At 47.0% G+C, this 20,047-nt stretch overlaps 1 protein-coding gene across 6 annotated transcripts in view; it reads left to right on the top strand.

Annotated features, from left to right (window-relative positions):
- Nucleotides 1-17,971, top strand: part of PRDM16 (PR/SET domain 16) — a 341,803-nt gene extending 323,832 nt beyond the window's left edge. For 4 of the 6 annotated variants that reach the window (XM_075773534.1, XM_075773533.1, XM_075773537.1 and 1 more), the window contains 7 exons: nucleotides 917-1,086; nucleotides 3,014-3,091; nucleotides 9,042-9,211; nucleotides 10,006-10,180; nucleotides 11,418-11,648; nucleotides 12,632-12,806; nucleotides 15,332-17,971. In XM_075773534.1, coding sequence (XP_075629649.1) covers nucleotides 917-1,086; nucleotides 3,014-3,091; nucleotides 9,042-9,211; nucleotides 10,006-10,180; nucleotides 11,418-11,648; nucleotides 12,632-12,806; nucleotides 15,332-15,466 — 1,134 coding nt within the window. In that variant the 3' untranslated portion in view covers nucleotides 15,467-17,971. The remainder of the gene's footprint in view (nucleotides 1-916; nucleotides 1,087-3,013; nucleotides 3,092-9,041; nucleotides 9,212-10,005; nucleotides 10,181-11,417; nucleotides 11,649-12,631; nucleotides 12,807-15,331) is intronic. The other 2 variants (XM_075773536.1, XM_075773535.1) reach the window with 1 other exon arrangement.
- Nucleotides 17,972-20,047: the final 2,076 nt, after the last annotated feature.

Here is a 20,047-nt window from a genome sequence, read left to right as displayed (position 1 = left end):
CTGTACGCCTGCCGCTCCCATCCGAACGGGCTTTCAGTCGTGGTCCTCCTAACCGTAACTCATCCAGCCACAGCTCGCGCAGAGCGTTTTGGCTGGAATTCCCTTTCGCTCCAGGAAGCTCAGCCATCTCCCGCCCATCCTTCCATCACCTTTACTGGCTTCTGAACCCTTCCTTCGTACAATTAAAACGTTGGCCTCTTTGCTAGGCAAACTCTCAGTGGACCCACTCCATCCTGAGTCTGATCTTAACTCCTCTTCCCCAGCTGCTCCCTCTTCACCCCCCCAGCCTCAGCCTCTGCCCCGTCTCAGCTCCCTGACCACGGTCACACGTTCCCCTGTGCCCCCTCCCACCCCGCTTTGACCGGCGTTCTTCTGCCTCCTGCCCAGAACTTCTCCGTCCTCTCTAACCCGGGTCGTGTGCCTGCCTGCCTGCTCACTACTGCTGTCCCTCTGAGCCCGTGCCGGGGTGACGGATGCTGTATGAGAAATCACACCTCCTTGCTTTCCAAGACTTTGAGAGGAGGGTTTGGGTGGCGAGTTCTACATCCAGCAGTTGACCACGGTGTCTAATTTCAGCGTCATCCCTGGAAAAAGGGAAGCCGAGCATATTCTGAGATAATTTTTATTCTGAAATGCTGAAAGTAAGCATATGCACGCTGCAGAAGGTAAACGAGTGCCTGATTTCTGGGATCTAATGCTTACTGCGCGGCTTTGCCAATTGTATCTTCTCTGATTTCTCTCTCTCCTGGCTGGATTCAGTGGCTCCGTTTCCCGCTGTGCGGCCAGCTTCTGAGAGGAGAGCAAATATCAGCAACAGGCTTTGGCCAACGTATTAGTGCTAAAAGACATGTTTTATGCATCAGATATTGTTCTTCCTGTGGATTTTTATGACATTAGTCTTGCCTTGTACTCGTAGATGTCAGCCATAGAAACAATGACAGAGAAACTGGAGAGTTTTGCAGCCATGAAGGCAGACACTGGCACTTCCCTGCAGCCCCTTCCACATCACCCGTTCAACTTCCGATCGCCACCACCCACGCTATCCGATCCCATCCTGCGCAAGGGCAAGGAGCGTTATACCTGCAGGTAAGGGCCTGGGCACCCCGCGGAAGTGAGACAGTACCCCCAGTTTGTCGAATGCCACCCGCGCTGGGAAGCTGCATCAGGCACCAGCACGCAACAGAGCAGCTTCACACGGACATCTTTACTGTCTTGGCAGGGGTGGAAAGGAAAAACAAGAAGCAGCAGAATTAGAACAGAGCATTCTCATGACTAATTCGCTCTGAAATAGCTTGTTTTGTCTGGTAGAAAATCAGCATCTTCTATTTTCTTTCTAATTTTTAATAACCTTAAGAGCAGATCTGGAGATTCTCAAGCAAACAGAATTCTCCAAGCCAAGTCTCTCGTGTGTGCAAGCAAATGCCACAGTTTCCAATGCGAGTGCAATCTCAGCTACGTCCAATCTCAGTTACGCAAAGTAATGCAATTTAAAAAAATGGCATACAGTGAACGACTTTTTCAACCGCAGCTGTATCCACAGAAATACTTTTGTATCCGTTGCGGCTCTGAAAGCTCGTATCGGGGCAGATCACCAGACAGTAAAACCCCGTATCTGCTCATGCAGCTACTGTCAGCTACTAGAGGTTCTGTGGTGGGTCCCACTGCATTTTTGTGGGTGCAGTAAGCGGGTATATATTTTGTTTGATGTATCTCTTACGTTTGACTTTGCCACAAAAGCTATGGGCTCAAATTTCAGTGGAGTGTGTAGAAATTTGAGGTTTCTACCTACAATAGGGACTAAACTTACATTTAGATATACACCAGCAAGTCAAGATTTGGATTTTCATTGCTGATTAACACGTACATTAACCATTCATCTTCAGGACATCTGAAGGTGCTGAATGTCTCTTAAATTAAGGAAGTCTATTCATATGTTCCTTCCACAATGTTAAGCATCAAGTTTCATAGTCACAGAACGTAACCTTTCATCCTTAGTATTTTATTTCCCAATTAATGTTTTTATTTATACATCCCTTCCTTTTGAGTTTACTGTGAATCAGATTTATTGTGGAACACTGTTCCTTCTCTTATTTCATTTCCCATTGCTGCTTATTCTAAGCAGACTGTCAGACTCACAGCAGTGCATCCCGATAACAGTAACGCGATGCTGCAGCATTTATCTAGAAAAAAAAAATCTGCAAATTCCAAGAAGGATGGTCAAGTAGATTCTGTATGATAAGCAACTAAAGAGGGCTATAAAAGAGATCTGTAAAAATCTCTAGCGACAGGCAATACGAGTAGGCAGTGATTAAATACTCTTGATCCTAATGCAGGAACAAGGTGGTATCGAAGGCAGGTACTGAGTGACAGGTTCGAACAAGAGGAGGTTCTTTTAAACAACACGCAGTTCCGCAGAGGAACTCACAGCCGTAGGAGGTTGTGGATGTCAAAAGCTTACGTGCATTCAAAAAGCTTGTCGGAAAATAGATGGAAGAAACTCAGCAAAAGGATATTGAACACAACTGTTCAACCAGAGGCCCAGGAGAACCTTCCACTTCAGATGGAAGCTGGGAGAATATATTGGGGATGGGCGACGCCATCCTTACTGCGTTCCTCTATACTCGCCCAGGCCTCCGAGATAAGCTACTAAGGCAGCCGCCGTTTGGGTCTGAACTGGGTGCTCTTATGGGGGTTTTGGTTTTCCTGCCCTTCCCGATGCTGCAGCAGAATCGCCTGCCGTTCTGCGCCTCTGATGGAAATGGGTTCCAGCGGTGTCTCGCCGCTGTGCGTCCTGTTACTCCGGGGTGGGTGTCGCTCTGTTAGTTCTTAGCTCCGCGTCTTCCTCCCTCAGTCCGTAGGTGCTGAGAGCTCGTAGTGCGTAGAGGGATTTTCAAATGTTGGGAGCAGTATCAAGATGAGTGAGTGTGATGGTAGCTAGTGATGCAGGGCTTGGAAATGATCCGGTGTGGCAGGACTTCCATGACTGATGGTGACTTTGGCTTTCTCCGTCTAGGTACTGTGGTAAGATCTTCCCTCGCTCAGCAAATCTGACAAGGCATCTGCGGACACACACTGGAGAACAGCCCTACAGGTGATGTTGTCCCCCAGATACAACCCCTTTCCCAACACACTCCTCATTCACCACTGTGTTATTTTTTCTCCTTTCTATAAAGCTGTGCCAACATAATACCGCAGTCCTGTAGCATTACATACAGTGATTCATAGGATTGTATATTATGTGTACCAGCCAAAAATAATCAGGCTTGGCAGCTTGAAGATAGACACTTAACTTATATTTAGATGTATGCTGGCAAATGAGTGGTCTGGTTTGCAGTGTTGTTTCACACTCACATTAACCATTCATCTCAAGGACAGCTGAAGGTGCTGAATGTCTCTGAAAATCGGGCTGTTTTGAAGGGCTTGCCAGTGAGTTAACTGCTGGGTCTAGCTACGTTTTTTTTTTTCTTTTCCTAATGCATATCAGAGGTGCCTTGAGTAGTGGATCAAAAAAAAAAAGAAAATAAGATCCCCATAGCGTATCTGCTTTAAAATCTAAGTTAGGGAAATCGCAAAGTTTAAAAAGAGCGATCAGAGGGGGAAAATTCACGCACTGTTTCCCATGTCCAGTTGGGTGTCGAAGGTAGAAGGCTGGACTCCCGTTTCCTGCTGCCTGGGGCCAAGGTGATCTGCTTTTGGTACTGCGGTTCGCGCTGTGTCTGTGCAGAAGGGCACATGGCAAAGCTGCCCGTCTCTTCCCGCGGACAGCAGCCTGCAGGCAGGCATGGCTTCGGCGTGCGCTGGCGCTCAGAAGGGGCCGCCTCTTTCAGCAAGTGTTTCAAATGCGAATAAAACTCATGGGGAAATATATGTAACTATGGGGGGGGGTGTTTAGGTGTATAAAGGAACATTGCTCACGGAAGGCCAAGCGGGAATTTTTCCCCCCAGTATTTTCTTCCAGTGTTTTGTGGCCAGTTTCCAAAAACTTCAGCAAAACCTGTGCTTTGGTTGATTCGTTGTTAGAATAGGTACATATATGAGCAAAACGGAGCGAATGGTGAGTGGAGAGCTCACTGACAATCAAGCATTGTGTTTTGCGTAATGTAAGTGTTTTGCGCATTGTCAAACAATAGTAACGATTCAAACAGTTTCATTTTTGGTAGCTAATATTATGGTATTTCCATACACAGTCGTAAGTTCACAACAAAGCTAGTATAATAGTTGTTATGTAAAGAGAAATACAAACAAATCTATGAGCAGCAAAAGGCCATGTGGTCAAATACATCACATTTTTATGCTTCGTTTAACTTAAGAACCTACTCTGTCCCACTTGTAATCCCTAGTACGTACGGAGTAAATTTTTTTTTCCATACAGAGTCATGCAGAATTTTGAGTGTAGACATTAGGTAAATTAAAAATAAAAAATAAAAAATCCTCTCCAAAGCAGACATATATTTTGGAACCATTCCCCCTTCTTCTGATTTTTTCAGTTGCGTTATTTGATATGCCTTGAATGAATACTGTGTATTCACTATACACCCCTGTCTGACTAAAATGCTTGCTCCCGATTATTCAGAGGTTGTTAGTTCAGTTTTCTTCCAAAAAAGGAGACTTGCAACTTAACAAAGGTTAGGAAAATAAAGATTTATTTGATCTGGTCTTCTCCCAGAAAATGGCCTGTGTGTTTTTTTTGTAATAGAGGTTTGACTTCTGGACAATGTTGCATTATAATAGCACTCCTGAGAGTTAGTGCTACGTTTACAGAAGAGCTTAATTATCATTGATTTTCTTTTGCTCTCAGAGAACTGAGATTTCCAACTTTTGCAGCAGTAACTGCTTTGAAAGCTTGTTTTTAAGTGCCAGCTTTACGCAGGTAAAAGGAGGTTGTTGCCTTTTCAGTGTTTTACCTGTGTCTGTTTTACAACTTTTCTTTTGATAGTTTAATATTTTTTTCTTTTGATTCTGTCAGTGTTACATATTCATCCAGATATTAATTAAGATGTTCTTAGAGCTGCCATTAACTGACCAAATGTCCAAGTGTGAATCAAAAAACAGGCCGGCCAGAACATAAGGTGCCCTGGGTTTGATTCCTGATTGTCATCAATAAGTGATGTGGTTTGTACCAAGTCACTTAAACTTCCTAGATGTCTAGTTATATAGGAATTAATAGCACATGAGCAACAAGGAGGCAAATTAATTCTTTTTGTGAAGGGGAAGTGCTACATCTTTTTTGAAGAGTAAGAAATACCTGGAAATGCACTTCCTAAAAATCCACTGATTTGAAAAGACTCAAAGACAACACGCTGTACAGTGAAATTCGACATGCTGCTTTCCCCTCTTCTTTTCCACACCAAATCTAAAATTCAGTAGTGCGTATTTCAAAAGCCAGTGGTAGAAAGGACCATCAAACTGAACTGCTTCTTTCAGAGAAATGCAAAATGAGTTGAGCTTGTAAAATCGTGTCAGACTTACCTGGGAACTCGGGGCATAAAAAATAGGGCTTTGTTGTCGTTCCGAGATTACAAAGCAAAACCCAGAAGAGGCAATTTTTAGTGAAGCTCTTGTGCGTGGAGCACGTGGCTGTGTTGTAGTTGTGGGTTTGCTTCTTAGCTCTGTTTTCATTCTCTGGAATCCCAGAATCACATAAACTACGTAAAACCTGGGCTGTGAACAACTAAAAGCTATTGGATTCAGCAAGACTTTATTTTCTTCTTTCAAATGTCCATTCCCTCCAGGATGCCATCTAATTGATTCTTGAATTACACCCAATCCTGAAGCATTGCCTGTTAGGCTGTGATTCCTCCTATAAAGATGTGCTTCCTGGCGTCTGTTTTGAATTTGTTTTTCTTTAATTTCCTTTTAGGCCCCCGTGTCCTGTTATCTGCATTAAGCTGAAACTAACCACTAAAGCTGACGTCTACCGTGTCGTTTAAGATTGCACATAGTTCAATAAAAGTCTCTCCTTTCTCGTTTTCTTTTTTTAAAATGCAGCCTACATTCATCCCTGGTATAAATGCACTTGAGATTAAGGAGTTACTCAGAGGAAGAGCAGCTGTCTGTGTGGTTTATTCTTTGTTTTTGCAGTTCTCTCTTTACGGCTCACATTGATATCAAATAAGTGTAATATTTTGCAAGTGCTGCCATGCTGTTGAGACTTCACAAAGCTCGTTGTCAAATGCCTTGCTGTCACGTTGGAAGGGTCACCAAACTCTCGTCGTCATACAGCGATTAGCTCAGTTACTCGTTCTTACCTGGCTGGGTTTTGCTGTCGATTTTCCGGTTGTGTTACACCAGGTATCTGAGTTCCCTCGAGCTCTGAGGATCGCCTGCCGTTCCTCAGAGCTCCCGAGTTCCAGCTTGGGCTCGTTCTTAGCTATCCTTCACTCCCGCTTCATATTTTTTTTAGCCCGTTGGTGTGTTACTTTAAACTGATAAGGAAGAAACTTTACTAGCGTTTTGTCAGTGTGTTTACAAAGCAAATACCGCTGCTTTTGAGTTTTATTCTTCTCCTGCCTCTGTGTTCACCTCTTCCCTGAATTTAAGCTGGTTCCTCTGTCTGGGTCATTTATTTAGATTAAAACCAGCAGAGATCCAAGTACCGGCCCCTCTGGGACCACAAATAATACAGTACGTCTCCCTCATCCCTTTGCTTTCAGACATCAGCTATTGCTCCTCTCGAATGCCCCTCTGTTTTCTATTTTTTTAACAAGCTCTTTGTCCTTTCTCCGTACCCTAACCTGCATCCCCATAGCTCATGCTTAGAGCGAGGACCTGTCAGAGGAAACTTTTCAAAGACTTCCTGAACATCTAAATAAATTGGCATACAGGAGGCCGGGTCGTTCTTGCCGTACGCATGCAAGCGCCGCCTTTGAACTCCCCTGAACTGCTCGTGTGAGTAATGGAGGCGAGACCCGGCGTGGGTGCCCGGGGCAGCCGTAAGCGTGGCGGCACCCCGAGCCCCGATGCCCCAGTTGTGCCAGGCACGAGGCAAACCCCGAGAAAGGAGAGTTGGGCTTAGAAGGGCACAGAGCTGGTGGGGACAGGCAGGGAGTGAAACCCCTGGGCATCGGCAGAGACGAGGAGGGGGCTGGTACCGCTTCCGAAAGTCCTCTGGAGCAACAGGGATGTGGGGGTGTTGGCTCCTTTGGACGTTTCAGTTTTCTGAAGTGCCGAACAGCAGAAGCTGCCGAAGCTCCTGAATTCAGATTCATTGCTTGGTAGCAGACAGGAGGAGAATCAGAGCTGGAAATCTGTGCGTTTAACTCTCGGTATCTAGACTGTGCTGCTGCTTGCTGATGGTCAAATACCGTCTTGTTTTCTTTAGTTGTTCAGTGCATGTTTCTTGAAAAAATGAAAAACTTTTGAAGGCTGAGAAGACCGGGCTTTAAAAAGAGATTTTGCTTTCTTCCTAGGTTAATCATAATAAAGGTTCATTATTTGAAGTATCTTTATTCTTTTTGGTGATTTAACAGTAGGAAATTCAGAGACGGACATGGAATCCATAAACATTCAGGGAGAGAGTGTTTCATAAATGCATCTCTGCTATTTCCAAAAATAATACCAATTTATTTTTAGAGACCAAATAAAAATCACAGCTGTAGCACATCTGGAAATTGTGTCTGTGTTTCACAGCATAGATTTTTTACGCTCGCACCTCCTTCCCGCGTTTGAACCTGTTGTGTTTGTAGGAAACAATACTATGTCCTTAGCGTCAAGGCAAATCCCGTTTCATACGTGAATGACACAGGCACAAGGTAAGTTCCGTGTGCCCTCGTCACAGAACGAGCTAACGGCATTCCTAAAGCGTGCACAAAGGGACCGCCGTCTCCACGCCTTACCAGGCAGTAGCTCAGCTCAGCGGGGCAAATTTTGCTGTCGGTTAGAGGAGCACGGAGCAGTTCTGCTAAAGCAAGCGGGTTTGTTCTGGACTTAGGAGGGCTTAGGAACAGTTTTTATTTTGTCCCGTAAGCGTACAGGATTTGCAAAGGTCTGTAGCGGAGAAAGGATTCTACTTCTCCGGGGTTTTGGAAGTAGAGCCGTGAGGAAAGCAGCTTTGTTGAGGTACAAATGACGTATTTAAAGGGAGATCTAATGAGGGATTCAGGCGGATTCAGAGAGGAATTAGATTTTCTGTAGCTCTGGTACCGAAACTGTGGCTCAAAGCTGCCCTCTTCAGTCCATCGGCTGCCGCCTCCTGCGCTGGGAGAGAGGTGGAGGACGGAGTTCCCAAAGCACCACGGTGTAGCGAAGCCTTGTTTGTATTTGGAGGGAGTCTGAATCCGGGGGGGGGTGGCAGCTTCGAACAGGCTTCCAGCACATCTGCCATGGGTCCTGCAGAGGTTGGTTTCAAAGAGGGAACATTTCTTCACTCAGCAGTTTCCCTAAGCGTTCTGGCTTGGCTCCGTCCGTTCCACATTTTTTCATCGTAAACCAGATATTCACTACATAGGAATAAATCTTACCCTGTTTGGAAACTACGGTGTATTTCTTGGGAGCTATTGTGCTATAATAATCACCATAATTACCTTTAAAGGCATGCTGTCCTGCCTACATCTTGAGTACCACAAGGAATCTCACAACTAAATCTGGAGTTTTCTGTATGTCCAGATAACTGTGTCACGTAGGGATATGCTAGCTAATGACTATTGTGTACATTGAAGCTCCCTTCTTTCTTTTCCCTCTGTCTTCTTTTTCCTCCCTCTACAGCCATATTTCACCTACTTCCCCTACAAAATGAGAAGGGCGGAAGAAATAAATTCACCTTTCTTATTTTTACATTCGTGTGTGGAAAAGTAATTATTTTGTTTAAAATTCTTATTTGTTTGGACGGCTCACTTCTTAATTAATCCTAATCCTTTCTTTGTGCTCCTTGAATAACAATAATATCAGATTTGTCTGGAATGATTAATGCCTTGTGCTTCCCAGGTCCTCAGCTGTGTAAAGATTTATAGACCAACATTTTCTGGTTTTCTGATAGTCAGATTTTTCTTTTTCTTTTTTTTCCCCTCACATTGCACTCTTTGGCATTTGCTTCTATTTTTCAGGTGTAAATACTGTGACAGGTCATTCAGCATTTCCTCCAACCTCCAGCGGCACGTTCGAAACATCCATAACAAGGAGAAGCCATTCAAATGCCACCTGTGTAACCGATGCTTTGGGCAGCAGACCAACTTGGACCGACATCTGAAGAAACACGAACACGAGAATGTTCCAGGTAGGAACGGGCATGGCTGTGCGGTTCTGTGGGGCACGGGCGGGAGAAGACGCCGTGGTCTGGTCTCTGGTCACCTGGGGAAGCCTTTATGGAAAGCACTGGTTCTTAAGGGTGGATATTATCAGGTAGCAAAAAACAAACGTCAGCTCCTCAGGCGGCCAGAGATGCTTTTACACACTGCGCATGATTATAACACTCAGGCGCTCAGGCACAGTACTTGGCCGGGTGTTACTTCTACGTGCCCTGCTCCAGTCCATAAAACAGCGATTGTGATGCTGACTTCCTGAGGCCTCTGTCCAGGGAGGATGGCCTCACCTTGCGAGACCTCCTGGTCCAGTGCTGATGTGGCCAGGGCAAGCTCTACCAAGGGTTTTCAACCTGCAATGCCTTTGTAGGTGCGTGTGAAGTTCCAGAAGATAAATAGACTTTGCCTTAAGATAAAAACTGAAGGAAGAAATTCCTGTGCTGGAGCCAACTAAGTGATTTCCCAGCCTAGGAACAAAAGTGTGTGGAAAAGTTACAGGCAAACAGCTATGCAACGTGTAGTGCTTCTTAAATTGTACGTACCATCCGTAAACGCTAAATTTCACCTATGTTTCTCTCTGTAGTTAAGTCTGGAAAACATGAGCTTCCTTTGGCAGCTTTGGTCCATGAGATGTCTCTTAAACATTAAATCATTAATACCTAGTGAGAGGATTGTTGCGCGACGTTCCTCCTTTATGTTTCCTCTTAATTATAGCTTTGCCAGTATCTGATTGTTTCTCCTGTTCTCTTTCCTTGTTTCTCTCTCCCAGTGAGCCAGCACTCTGGAGTCATTACAAACCACCTTGGGACCAGTGCCTCTTCCCCTAACTCGGAATCAGACAACCATGCACTTTTAGATGAAAAAGAGGATTCGTATTTCTCTGAAATCAGAAATTTTATTGCAAATAGTGAGATGAATCAAGCATCAACTTTAGCAGATAAAAGGTAGACAAGCAAATAAAATTACGTGATGACATGTATTGTTAACATGCTTGAAAGACCAGTCAGCCTCTGTCCTGCAGCACTTGATTTAAAACGCTCAAAAGAGAGAAATGTCAGAGTTTGGAAGGAACATGTGTTCGACTTCAAGCTCTAAGCCCAGCGTTAAGTCTGTTCAGAGATTGACTTAAGTTAGGAGGGCTGACACAGAGAGCCGCTAACGGTTGGAGGCCGGTGGGAGCAGGCGGTGGAGCACATCTCGAGAAGTTGTGCTGAGAGAAGGCGGGCACGCTGACTGCTGCACTTGGCTCCAGCGCAGTAGTTGTGAGAAAAAGCAGTTTCTTCTCTAGATGAAAATGTGATTATTGAACTGTTACCTTCTGCCGTGAAGCCACGTGGCCTGTTCCGTCGCCTGTCAGAGAGTTCTGATTAAGGAAACCGGAGGCACCTCTTTTCTAGTCTATTTGTTTCCACTCTACCCGTATCACAAGCCTGATTTCACCTGCTGCTGTCTGTTTTCACAAATAGCCATTTAATGCCAATACTAAGGTTTAGGTCCAAAATGTAAGTACGAGAAATCCACATGATGATGTGATCCACGTCAAGGACAGCAAGAAGCGTGGAATGTGCTGATGTAAAATTTCTGGTGAAGATGCTAATCTTCTTTTAGGTCACTTGGTGGCATCCTGTTGGGTTCCAAGTCCATAGCACTGGTGGTCCCGCTCTCATTCTCTCAACGTAATTTAAAACTGCCAGTTTCGTGGAGTCACTAGGTCCATACGGGCATGAATAGCAAAAGTAACACGAGAGAGAATTCAGGCTGGCTGTTAGATTACACCGTGAGGAGGTGTCTTCCTTCTGGTTGTTCAAAGGGACGTTGTTAGAATACAGTAGCACAGAGAAAGAGGAAAGCTGCTTGTCCCACAGATGTTACCCTTTAAGAAATGGAAAACCATTGTTTCAATCCAGACTAGACAAAATTCTAGTTTAAAAAGCACTGGGATTGGTATATACTCAACATGCTTATTAGCCCTTAAGACTGTGAAGGCTGATTTTGCCCAAAATGTATTGGTTTTCCTTTTCCTTGAAGTTTTAATGATAGGTATATGTATGTAAATATGTCTCTGCATTCATACATATGTATAAAATTCTCAAAGTCTTGCATTACAGTGAAAATGCATGACTTACGCATTTGGCTTTTTTTCTTTTCTTTCTTCTTCCCCACCTTGACCAAATATTTCAGGCCAGAACTCCAGGATATCGATGGCAATTCCCAGTGTCATGGATTAGCAAATGAGAAAACAGAAGATGTGGATGATGAAGATGAAGAACTGGAAGAGGAGGATGATGACAGCCTGACAGGGAAGTCACAGGATGAAACGGTATCACCCACCGCAGAGCCCCGAGGAGCATTTGAGGATGAAGAAGATGAAGAGCCCACATCTCTCACCATGAGCTTTGACCACACCCGAAGGTGAGGTGGGCCATGCCCTTTGAGAAGTCCAGCGGGGCTCAGACTTCTGACCCCGTGTCAGTGGTAGATTGTGAGTGTTCTTGTTTTATTTTTCAAGCCATGTGTCATACCTCCAGTTTGATTTAAGCATTCACTTGAGAGATTCCATTTTCACCACGGTGGGGGACACAAAACAAGTGGACTGCAAGGAGAATCTGTGACAAGGTGTATAGCCAAGGTTTGAGAAGTTCCTGTCAGAACAGTTAGTCCAACCCAGACAGCAGCATTTTCAGGGTACGCGGTTCAGCAGATAATGTCTTTCTCTGAAACGCTGGTCAGGGCGAAGGAAGAAGCCATATGTAATACAATCTGGTTTGTGCTGCTCTACCCGTTTTAGTTGTAGCAAAATGTTGTTGGCTTCAAGTAGAGTTCTCAGAGCTCTGGGAAGAAGTGAAGGTTGTTTTTTTTTCCAAGGTCAGGCCATGTCTAGACACCTTTAAAATTAAAATTTGCTGCACACAGTATAGGCTTAGCTTTCTTTTTGCCTCAGTTTACCTCAGTTTCCCAGTTACCGGTATTTGTAACAAATGTCCCGTGATGCAAAGTAGTATCTGACTTGATTTCAGTGCATCACTATTTTCACTGCAACTCAAAGAAAATGCAGCAGTGTTCTTCCGACATTGGTCCAGTGTCCAGCATGTCAAGGAGTGGACAGCAATTGGACATCTGCACGCAGAAGACCAAAGTGAATTGTACCCACGCTGAATCACAAATATCTATAGCACTAATGCTCGTTTGTGCATAGTCATGCTCTCCACTTTTTCTTTGCTCCTTGCATTTTGTGTCATTTTCGTGTTTGTCGTCTGCCAGTTCACGCATGTGGCTTGTGAGACCCCCATGGTATGTGCATGCAGGCACTGGGTTAGCAACACTCACTTTGGCTAGATGTGAACGGTGAGATGAGCTAACAACAGGTCAACCCCTTCCCCTGGTCATTGGTACAGGTGTATTGAGGAGGACGAAGCCGGCTTGTTAGATTTGGAGCAGATGCCGAATTTTGGGAAGGGGCTGGATCTTCGCAAAGCAGCCGAGGAAGCATTTGAAGTTAAAGATGTGTTTAATTCCACCTTAGACTCTGAGACAATAAAACAGACTCTGTACAGGCAGGCTAAAAACCAGGTAGGTATATGACAGAACATTTCATCTAGCTTGGCGCCAGCACGTACGATAGGATTAGCAAGCAGCTGGCCTCCTTTAGCTAAGGTTTCTTTTCCCCTTCCAGTGAGCAGGAATTCTAACTGTAGCGCATGAATCGTATGTGAACCGTGTCTTGTTGCAACTGTACTGAAATGGAGGGGAAACGGAGTGGGCATCAGTTTTAGGCCACCAGCTCTATTTATCATTTAGCCTGTGCTGAGAACATGCTTATATAGAAAGGTAGAGGCATCTGTCTGGTTTTATCTGTCTGTATAAATGTTTTTATAACTATTATTTATTTATACTTTGGGACGGGTCTGCAGTTGGCATATACTAAGAAACTCAAGGTTTGGTCTGCAGAAACATTAATAAAATATCCTTGGGTTTGATTATAAAAGGTGTAGTAGACAATAGTATTTCCAGGACTTGCGGTCCAGCAAGTCTGGAGGACTTCCTCATTTACCTCCCTGATTTCTAAAAGCAAACGGTAAAATGGAACTCTGCCTTCTGAGCTAGACCCGTTCAGACCCGCCAAGAAACCTCAGAACGGCATCTCGGCACCTATTGGAGCTTTGAGGAAAATCTGGAGGTATGGGGCAGATCCCTTTGTGCTTGCTGCTTTTTCATTAAACCAAAATACTCAGTCTAGTTTTATGAAGTTCATATCTTGATCCCTGCAAAAGGATTGTCACAAAAGAACTGTTGAATGAAGTGACATCACCGGACTGGACAGGAGAGAGAGCATACTCGACCCTTCACGGGGGACGAGTACAGCTTGTTGCCCTTCAGGCAACAGAATTTGTCATTAAATGTCTTTTAAATGTCCAGCAAAGCAGTAGCTTAATGCCGTTGCCAAGCAGAACGTGATTTTTGATTTGTCATCACCCAGAACTTGTGAAATTATTGTCCTCCTTCGTAGTAGATGGTAGTACTGAAGCTGGGGAGGGTTTGCTTGAAGATAGGACACCGCTTTTCTCTGGGTGAAACTAACTCAAACACAAGCCGCTTGCCTGATTCTTACATGTGTCCTGTTACTAATATGCCCAATGTACTAACTATTTAGGAGCAGCTTGCTCTTTTAAAGTTTGTACTACATCGTTAGGTCGAGCCTGTGCTTGGACGGGGGGATATTTTTGCATTTTGAAGCAATTTTGTAGTGTATGAGATGCAGGACTGGTTACACTTAAATTACACTAAGTAACTGAAATAATTTGAACCAACGCTTGTGCAGGAAATGTAATAGTAAAACAGCATTTGTGTGAGCAGCACAGCACTCCTTTGTGGCTGTCCCTCTTCCAGCACACACCCACAATACATGAGTGTGTTGACTTGACAAGTAGATCTGAGTCTCAGCTTTTAAGAGGAGAGGCTGAAGCTGGCTAACTGGTTCGTATTGTCACCGTTACAGTTGCATTACTAAGGGTGCTACTGTACTGAGCGTGGCACTGATGTCCCGGATAATGCGTGGTCTTTGCTGCCCTGCAAAGGATTGTGTGTGGGCGGGTGCACCCTCAGGGTGAAGGAGAGGGCTTGATGGCCACAACTGCGTTGCAGAGTAGGAGCATCCATTCCACCGACTAACGTACACCGGGGAGGGTGGGGACCACGTTCTCCTCTGTTTCAGATCATGGGTGGCAATTACATTGGCTTTCAGCTCCGGTATGTGAGGTCATCATCTACCTAAGTCTTCACCTCACCTGTGTGGGCTGTGAAAGCACACAAAGGCGTATGAGATGAGTAGTCTTGGAAGAGGGAGAGCATGTAGGTTATAAAGGGGCAAGCTGATGGTTATAGAGAAAACAGAAGTCTCAACGCGTTTTTCTCAGCAGACGCTTTTAACCGTTTCACTGCAGCAGTAAATCTACCCCGACAAGAACACGTGAACACGCTGGTAACGCCAATGAGCGTTTCGTGCCTACGTTCCCAAATACCTACGTGTGGGTTTCTACAGGCACCGGCGAGCTCATGCCAAGCAGTGGGGCAAGACGGTTCACCTGCTGCCCGTCACTGCCTGTTGCGTTACAGCTAGCGTGGATGCTGCCATGCCATGTCTGCGGCGTGTGACCAGGCCCTAGCCTCACTCAGCCACTTGCTTGTCTCTGGGTGTACTGTTTTTAAGAGCAAAATGAAGTAATTGGTATTGTGCGTGGAGCTGCTTTCTCCTGAGAGCAGAGCCTAGGATCAGGCGTCTGGCTTTGTGACCAAGTGCAGGGCTGGCTCAGGATGGATTTGGCCCTGTAAAAGCCACCGGGAACGATGGCCTCTCTTCATTGACCAACAGCTGCCTATAAACTGCGGCAGGTTGGAGTGGTTGGAGCGATGGGTGTTGTCCTAGTGTGTGGATGTAAATTTAGACCTGCTGGCAAGGTTCTTAGCCCAGGCCAAAGGATGCTGGCTGTCCTACATGTGCTCTATGGTTAGGTGGTGCTGTGCTTCACACGGTTTATTACAGCCTGTCCTGCGTGTGTATTCACACGTGTCCTCTGCATTACTCTTTTCTCCTCCAGGCTTATGCAATGATGCTGTCCCTGTCTGAGAACGCTCCCCTCCACACGTCCTCCCAGAACTCTCTGGGTGCTTGGTTGGACATGGCAGGAGCAGCTTCAGAGTCGGGGACCTTTAACCCCATCAACCACCTCTGAGAGGTCAACAAGGCACTGGCCAGAGTCCAAGCGAGGAGGCGGTGGTGCTGCAATTATCCTAGCAAAAATCCTAGCAAGCAGAAGATGGATGAGAGGGCCTCAGGGAGTCGTCTGGACTTTTGGCTGAGAAGGAAACCTGTTGCATCCGACCTACAAGTCCTGCCTTTCTATCTATCCAGAGTTTGCATTTCTAATTTATCAGAATGAGCCTCTCCAAAACTGGATAACCCTGACGCAGCCCTAGGATTTCACAGTCTATAGGAATAGCATGAGCAAGACACGAATTGCAACAGTGCAATCAAATATTGGCCCCTCTCACAGTACCAAACAGTATCACTGAGCCAGTACAGCCTGCGTATAAATGAAAGCTTGAAACCATTCGGTAGCATATCCTTTCAATTCCGCTGAATAGTGAAGTAGTAAGGAAAGAGAGCCAGGTGCGACCTATCCCTGGTGCAATTCTGACACGGTCACTGGAGTTATACCAGGGAAGGGTAAATTCAACCCGTTTAATTGACCCCCAAAAGAATTTGAAATTATGCGCTCCCACAGAAATACCGTCCTATTCTTTGTTCCCAACAAAACGTAGCGGCAGAGGGCAAAGCCTCTCGAACGCGAGGCCGCATTGCCTGCATCATGGTACACCATGTGCAGCGTCCCGGTGGAGAAATCTTCAGCCTGGAGCATTGCTGAGGTTGGGGCTACGGTTGTATCTTGCAAGTACGTGATTCACGGTCCTCGGCTGTGTCCTGACTGCCCTTCTGTCTGTGCCTACGCTGCGAGGTTAAGAGGGCTCTCCATCCCTGCCACTGCCCGCGAGCCCAAGCCGCTGCTTGAGCTTGAAGCACGCGGAGCGTTCCAGAAAAAGCCACGCTCAGCAAGTCTGCCGGGGAGGGCCGGTGGCACCGAGCCCACGGTGGCCTGCGTGCCCTGCCGCCGAGCTGCTGAAAGTGCTCGGACTTCCCAGGCAGAGAGGTCCGGGGTCAGCCCTTACCCGGAGAGGTGTAGCTGTGTGCGAAAGCGGGTATGGCGGGCGAGCCTCGCCTTTACGAGGGCAATTCAGACACATCTTCTGATTTATCTCCCGGGGTTTTATTAGAGTGACATCCTGTCAGTGTTGATAGTGTCCGGGAACTGTGGCAGAAATTTCTGACTCGTGCAGTTGTTTTGGTATGCTGGATGGTTGCTGATGCATCGCACACTGCTATTTGGCCCATCATTTAAGTAGAAAGATTGGAATTTCCTTGCTGCAGCGACCTCAGGGGTACAGCCTCTATTCAAGCACATAGCTAAGAATCAAATTGTCTCTCTGACTCTAAAATTGCTCGCAGATATTTTATGAGTGATTTTAAATCGCTTCAAAGTCTTATCTTCTTTTACTGATGCAAATCAGCCTCCAGAAATACCGTGATGTTTACGCTGTTCTACATTGCAATTACAATCTGTAGCAGTGATTTTGCAGGTAAAGCTGAATTACAGAATAGTCAGGACAATAGTTAGACCTTGGAAAGGATGACATTGGCTACACAGATAAAGTTTAGAATGTGTGTCCTGTGAATTTTCGAATTACAGCATCTAAAAATTAGCCATGCCAAGGACTGGACTCCTGCCCCTGAGTGCGAAGACGTGCCTCTGCATCTCGCCCATTGCCGTTCTGCATCAGCAACCCGCTGGGATTCCAGAGGTGCCCCGGCAGGCTGGCTGCGTAAAGATTGCACCCAAAGCCCGCGAAGTCGAGAGGAACTTTCCCCATTAATTCCAGCATATTTTAGTGCTGGGTGTGCTTCTAGTAAGTGTCGTATCGGGTAATGACTGCGTGCAGAACTGGGTTAATGGCCGATTTCAGAGAAACAGCACACAGTGGTCAGTGTGTCTGCCTGTAAATACTTGACACACGCAGCCCCTCTGCCTGCGTGGCGTGGGAAAGGACAGACGGAGGCTTCTGTGCCAGTCCAGTGTGGAGAAGCATCGGCAAAGCCTCGTTCCAGCATGCTAAAACAAGGAGACAGCTACTCAAATAAAGCGGAGGTTGCGGTAGGAATGATACCTTTGCAATTCACTCTTTGCACCCAAGAGCACACGCGAGTCTGTTTTCAGCTAGCCAGGAGCCTCAGACTGTCCAAGGAGGAAAGCATCTAGGGTAGCTTTGGTACAGAAGGAACTCAACGTAAATCAGCAGCATTAGCATATTTTCCAAGAAAATTTACCCTTCTTTTTGGTTTTCCACAACACCCTGTGAAAGTGCCCAAGGCTCTGAGACCAACAGTCAGTGTAACCCGAACTGCTTTATATATTTGCACAAAGCTCTTGGGTAAACGGAGCCCAGGAACTGACGCCGTCAAAAGCAACCAGGCTCTGCGAAGGAGATGGGACGGTCCCGTCCCAGCACATCTGCCTCTGCTGCTGCTGCAGTACAGCCCTGCCCAGGCGCTTGGCCTTTAAATTATTCCCACAGGGGCCAACTGAAAATAATAAAAGAATTGTTTCTTTTCCTGATGGAATTTATTTTAATCTGTATATAACTTGTAATTTTTTGCTAATTCTTTTCTTATTTTATTTCTTCCTTAACAGTATTTTTTGCATTAGATATCATTATTGTGAAGAAATAATGTTAATATAAGTATGTAGTGAAGGACCAAACTTGTGTAATTAAGGTTGTATGTTGTACGATTGGTAACCAGGGAGTAGGAAGATTTTGTCCATGTGCCAAACGACCCTGATCAATCCTGCTAGTCTCGCTGCCGATTCTCCAGACAATCACAGGTTTTGTTCCATTTGCCTTGAAGTGACCGTTGCAGTAGACGAGGGGTTTCTCTTTATTTCCTTGGAAATGCCGCTCGGAAAGCAAACGCCGCCTCCACCAGAAGCGAGCGGCCCTTCCCACGCGCCCTTCCGCCCAGCACGGCGAGCCGGGCTCTGCAGGGCGAGCAAGGTGCCGGCTAAAGACCCGGGAGCCCTCGGATGCGGCCGGGGGGGGCCGGCAGGCAATGCCACCGTGCCGGCAAGCGATGCCACCGTGCCGGCAAGCGATGCCACCGCGCCGGCAAGTGATGCCACCGTGCCGTATGTCCCACCGGCAGCCCCCGCTGGCCCTGAGGTGCAGACCCGGGAGCTGAGGGACACGGTGCCTCCTCCGGGCGCTGCAGCCCTGGGAGGGAGCAGCTGACAGAGCCGGGGGCCAGCGGGTGACTCTGCCGAGGGGACGTGGCGTGGCCGAGCTGGCGGCGGCGCTGGTCCTTGGCAGACTCGCTCTTTGCCGCAGCAGGGATGCGTGCCCGTGCCCTGCCCCGGGAAAGCCTCCTGCTCAGGAGCCCTGACCTGCAACCGGCTGCCAGCCTCGTTCCTCGGCGCACGCAGAGAGACTCGTCCAGCGAGTGCTCGGGGGCCGGCAGCCCGTCCCTGCCAGCATGGCCTGGAGAAGCGCTCGGCCCCCGTGGGACTGTCCGGCCCTGCAGGTTCTGCGGCCCTGCTCCAGGAGAGCACGGAGACGTAACCTGGCCTTAAGCACGGGCACAGATCGGTCCTGTCCCGTTACGGCACGGAAGCCTGAGCTGCAGCTCCGTGGCTCCCGGTGTCTGCTTGGAGGAAACCGTCCGTCTGAGCATCTTTCCGATAGGGACCGCAGCAGCGTCTGCCTTGTCGGAACAAGGTCTGTGGGTTATAGTAAGTGTTCGCGTGCTCTGACCCGATGGTTTGTTCATCGTTGAAGCAGTGTTTGAAGAGGTCGACATCAGGCTCCTCGGCATGAGGAGGTGACAGCAGCCGAGGGAGCAGCAGTGAGCTGGTCTCCAAAGTGTGGGCCAAGTACTGAGAAATGCAGATGTTCCTGTGGGGATTTATTTGGGGTATATATGGTCTTCCCTTTGGTATCTCAGCCCGCCTGTCCGTTGCGTTGTTTCTTCAGGAGCAGTTTGTCCGCAGCTCCTGACTCTGAGCCTGCGGGGCTGTTCGTGCTCCCCGGCTCTGCAGGAGCGAGGGCTCCTCGCGCGGCGTGGTGCTGGCGGGGCCGGGGAGGTACAATCCAGCCAGGGATTAAGGACGTTAAAAATAGAGTTTTTGAAATCATGAAATGATTTTTTTTTTCTTTTCTAATTCACTTTTCTTCCCATTTTCTCTAGCTAGTGTCTCTGTGTGTTGTAGGATCTCCCGACTCCTCTAATTTAGCACTGATGACAAGTTTTAATTTTTCCACCGTTAAATGAACAGAAAGCCTCACTGAATATTTATCCTGTAGCTTTCATTCAATTGCACTTGAAACATGTTGCAGCTCCTAGCAGATGCCGAGGTTTGGATTTGCGGTTGTAGGCAAAAGCAATCCCGTACTTTGAAGGCTGTTTCTGTCCCGAGAGGCGCGCGTGGCGGGGAAGGTGCTGCCGTCAGGGTGCAGCTTGCTCCCCAGCGTCGGTGGTGGGAAACGTCGGGGGCCCCTGGGCTTCTGTGAGCCGCGGAGCTGCCGTGCTCGAGGGCGTGCGATGCCACGCGATGCGCTCGGGAGCCGTGCCCCGGGTGCGGCGAGGGACGGGAACGTGGCCTGCTGTGCGTTTGAAAGCCAGGGCACCACGCGAGGTGGGATTTAAACCG

This window comes from Balearica regulorum, chromosome 21 (genome assembly GCF_011004875.1).
Source record: "Balearica regulorum gibbericeps isolate bBalReg1 chromosome 21, bBalReg1.pri, whole genome shotgun sequence".
In the NCBI taxonomy this organism is placed as follows: domain Eukaryota; kingdom Metazoa; phylum Chordata; class Aves; order Gruiformes; family Gruidae; genus Balearica; species Balearica regulorum.
This window is presented reverse-complemented; position numbering and strand designations above follow the sequence as displayed.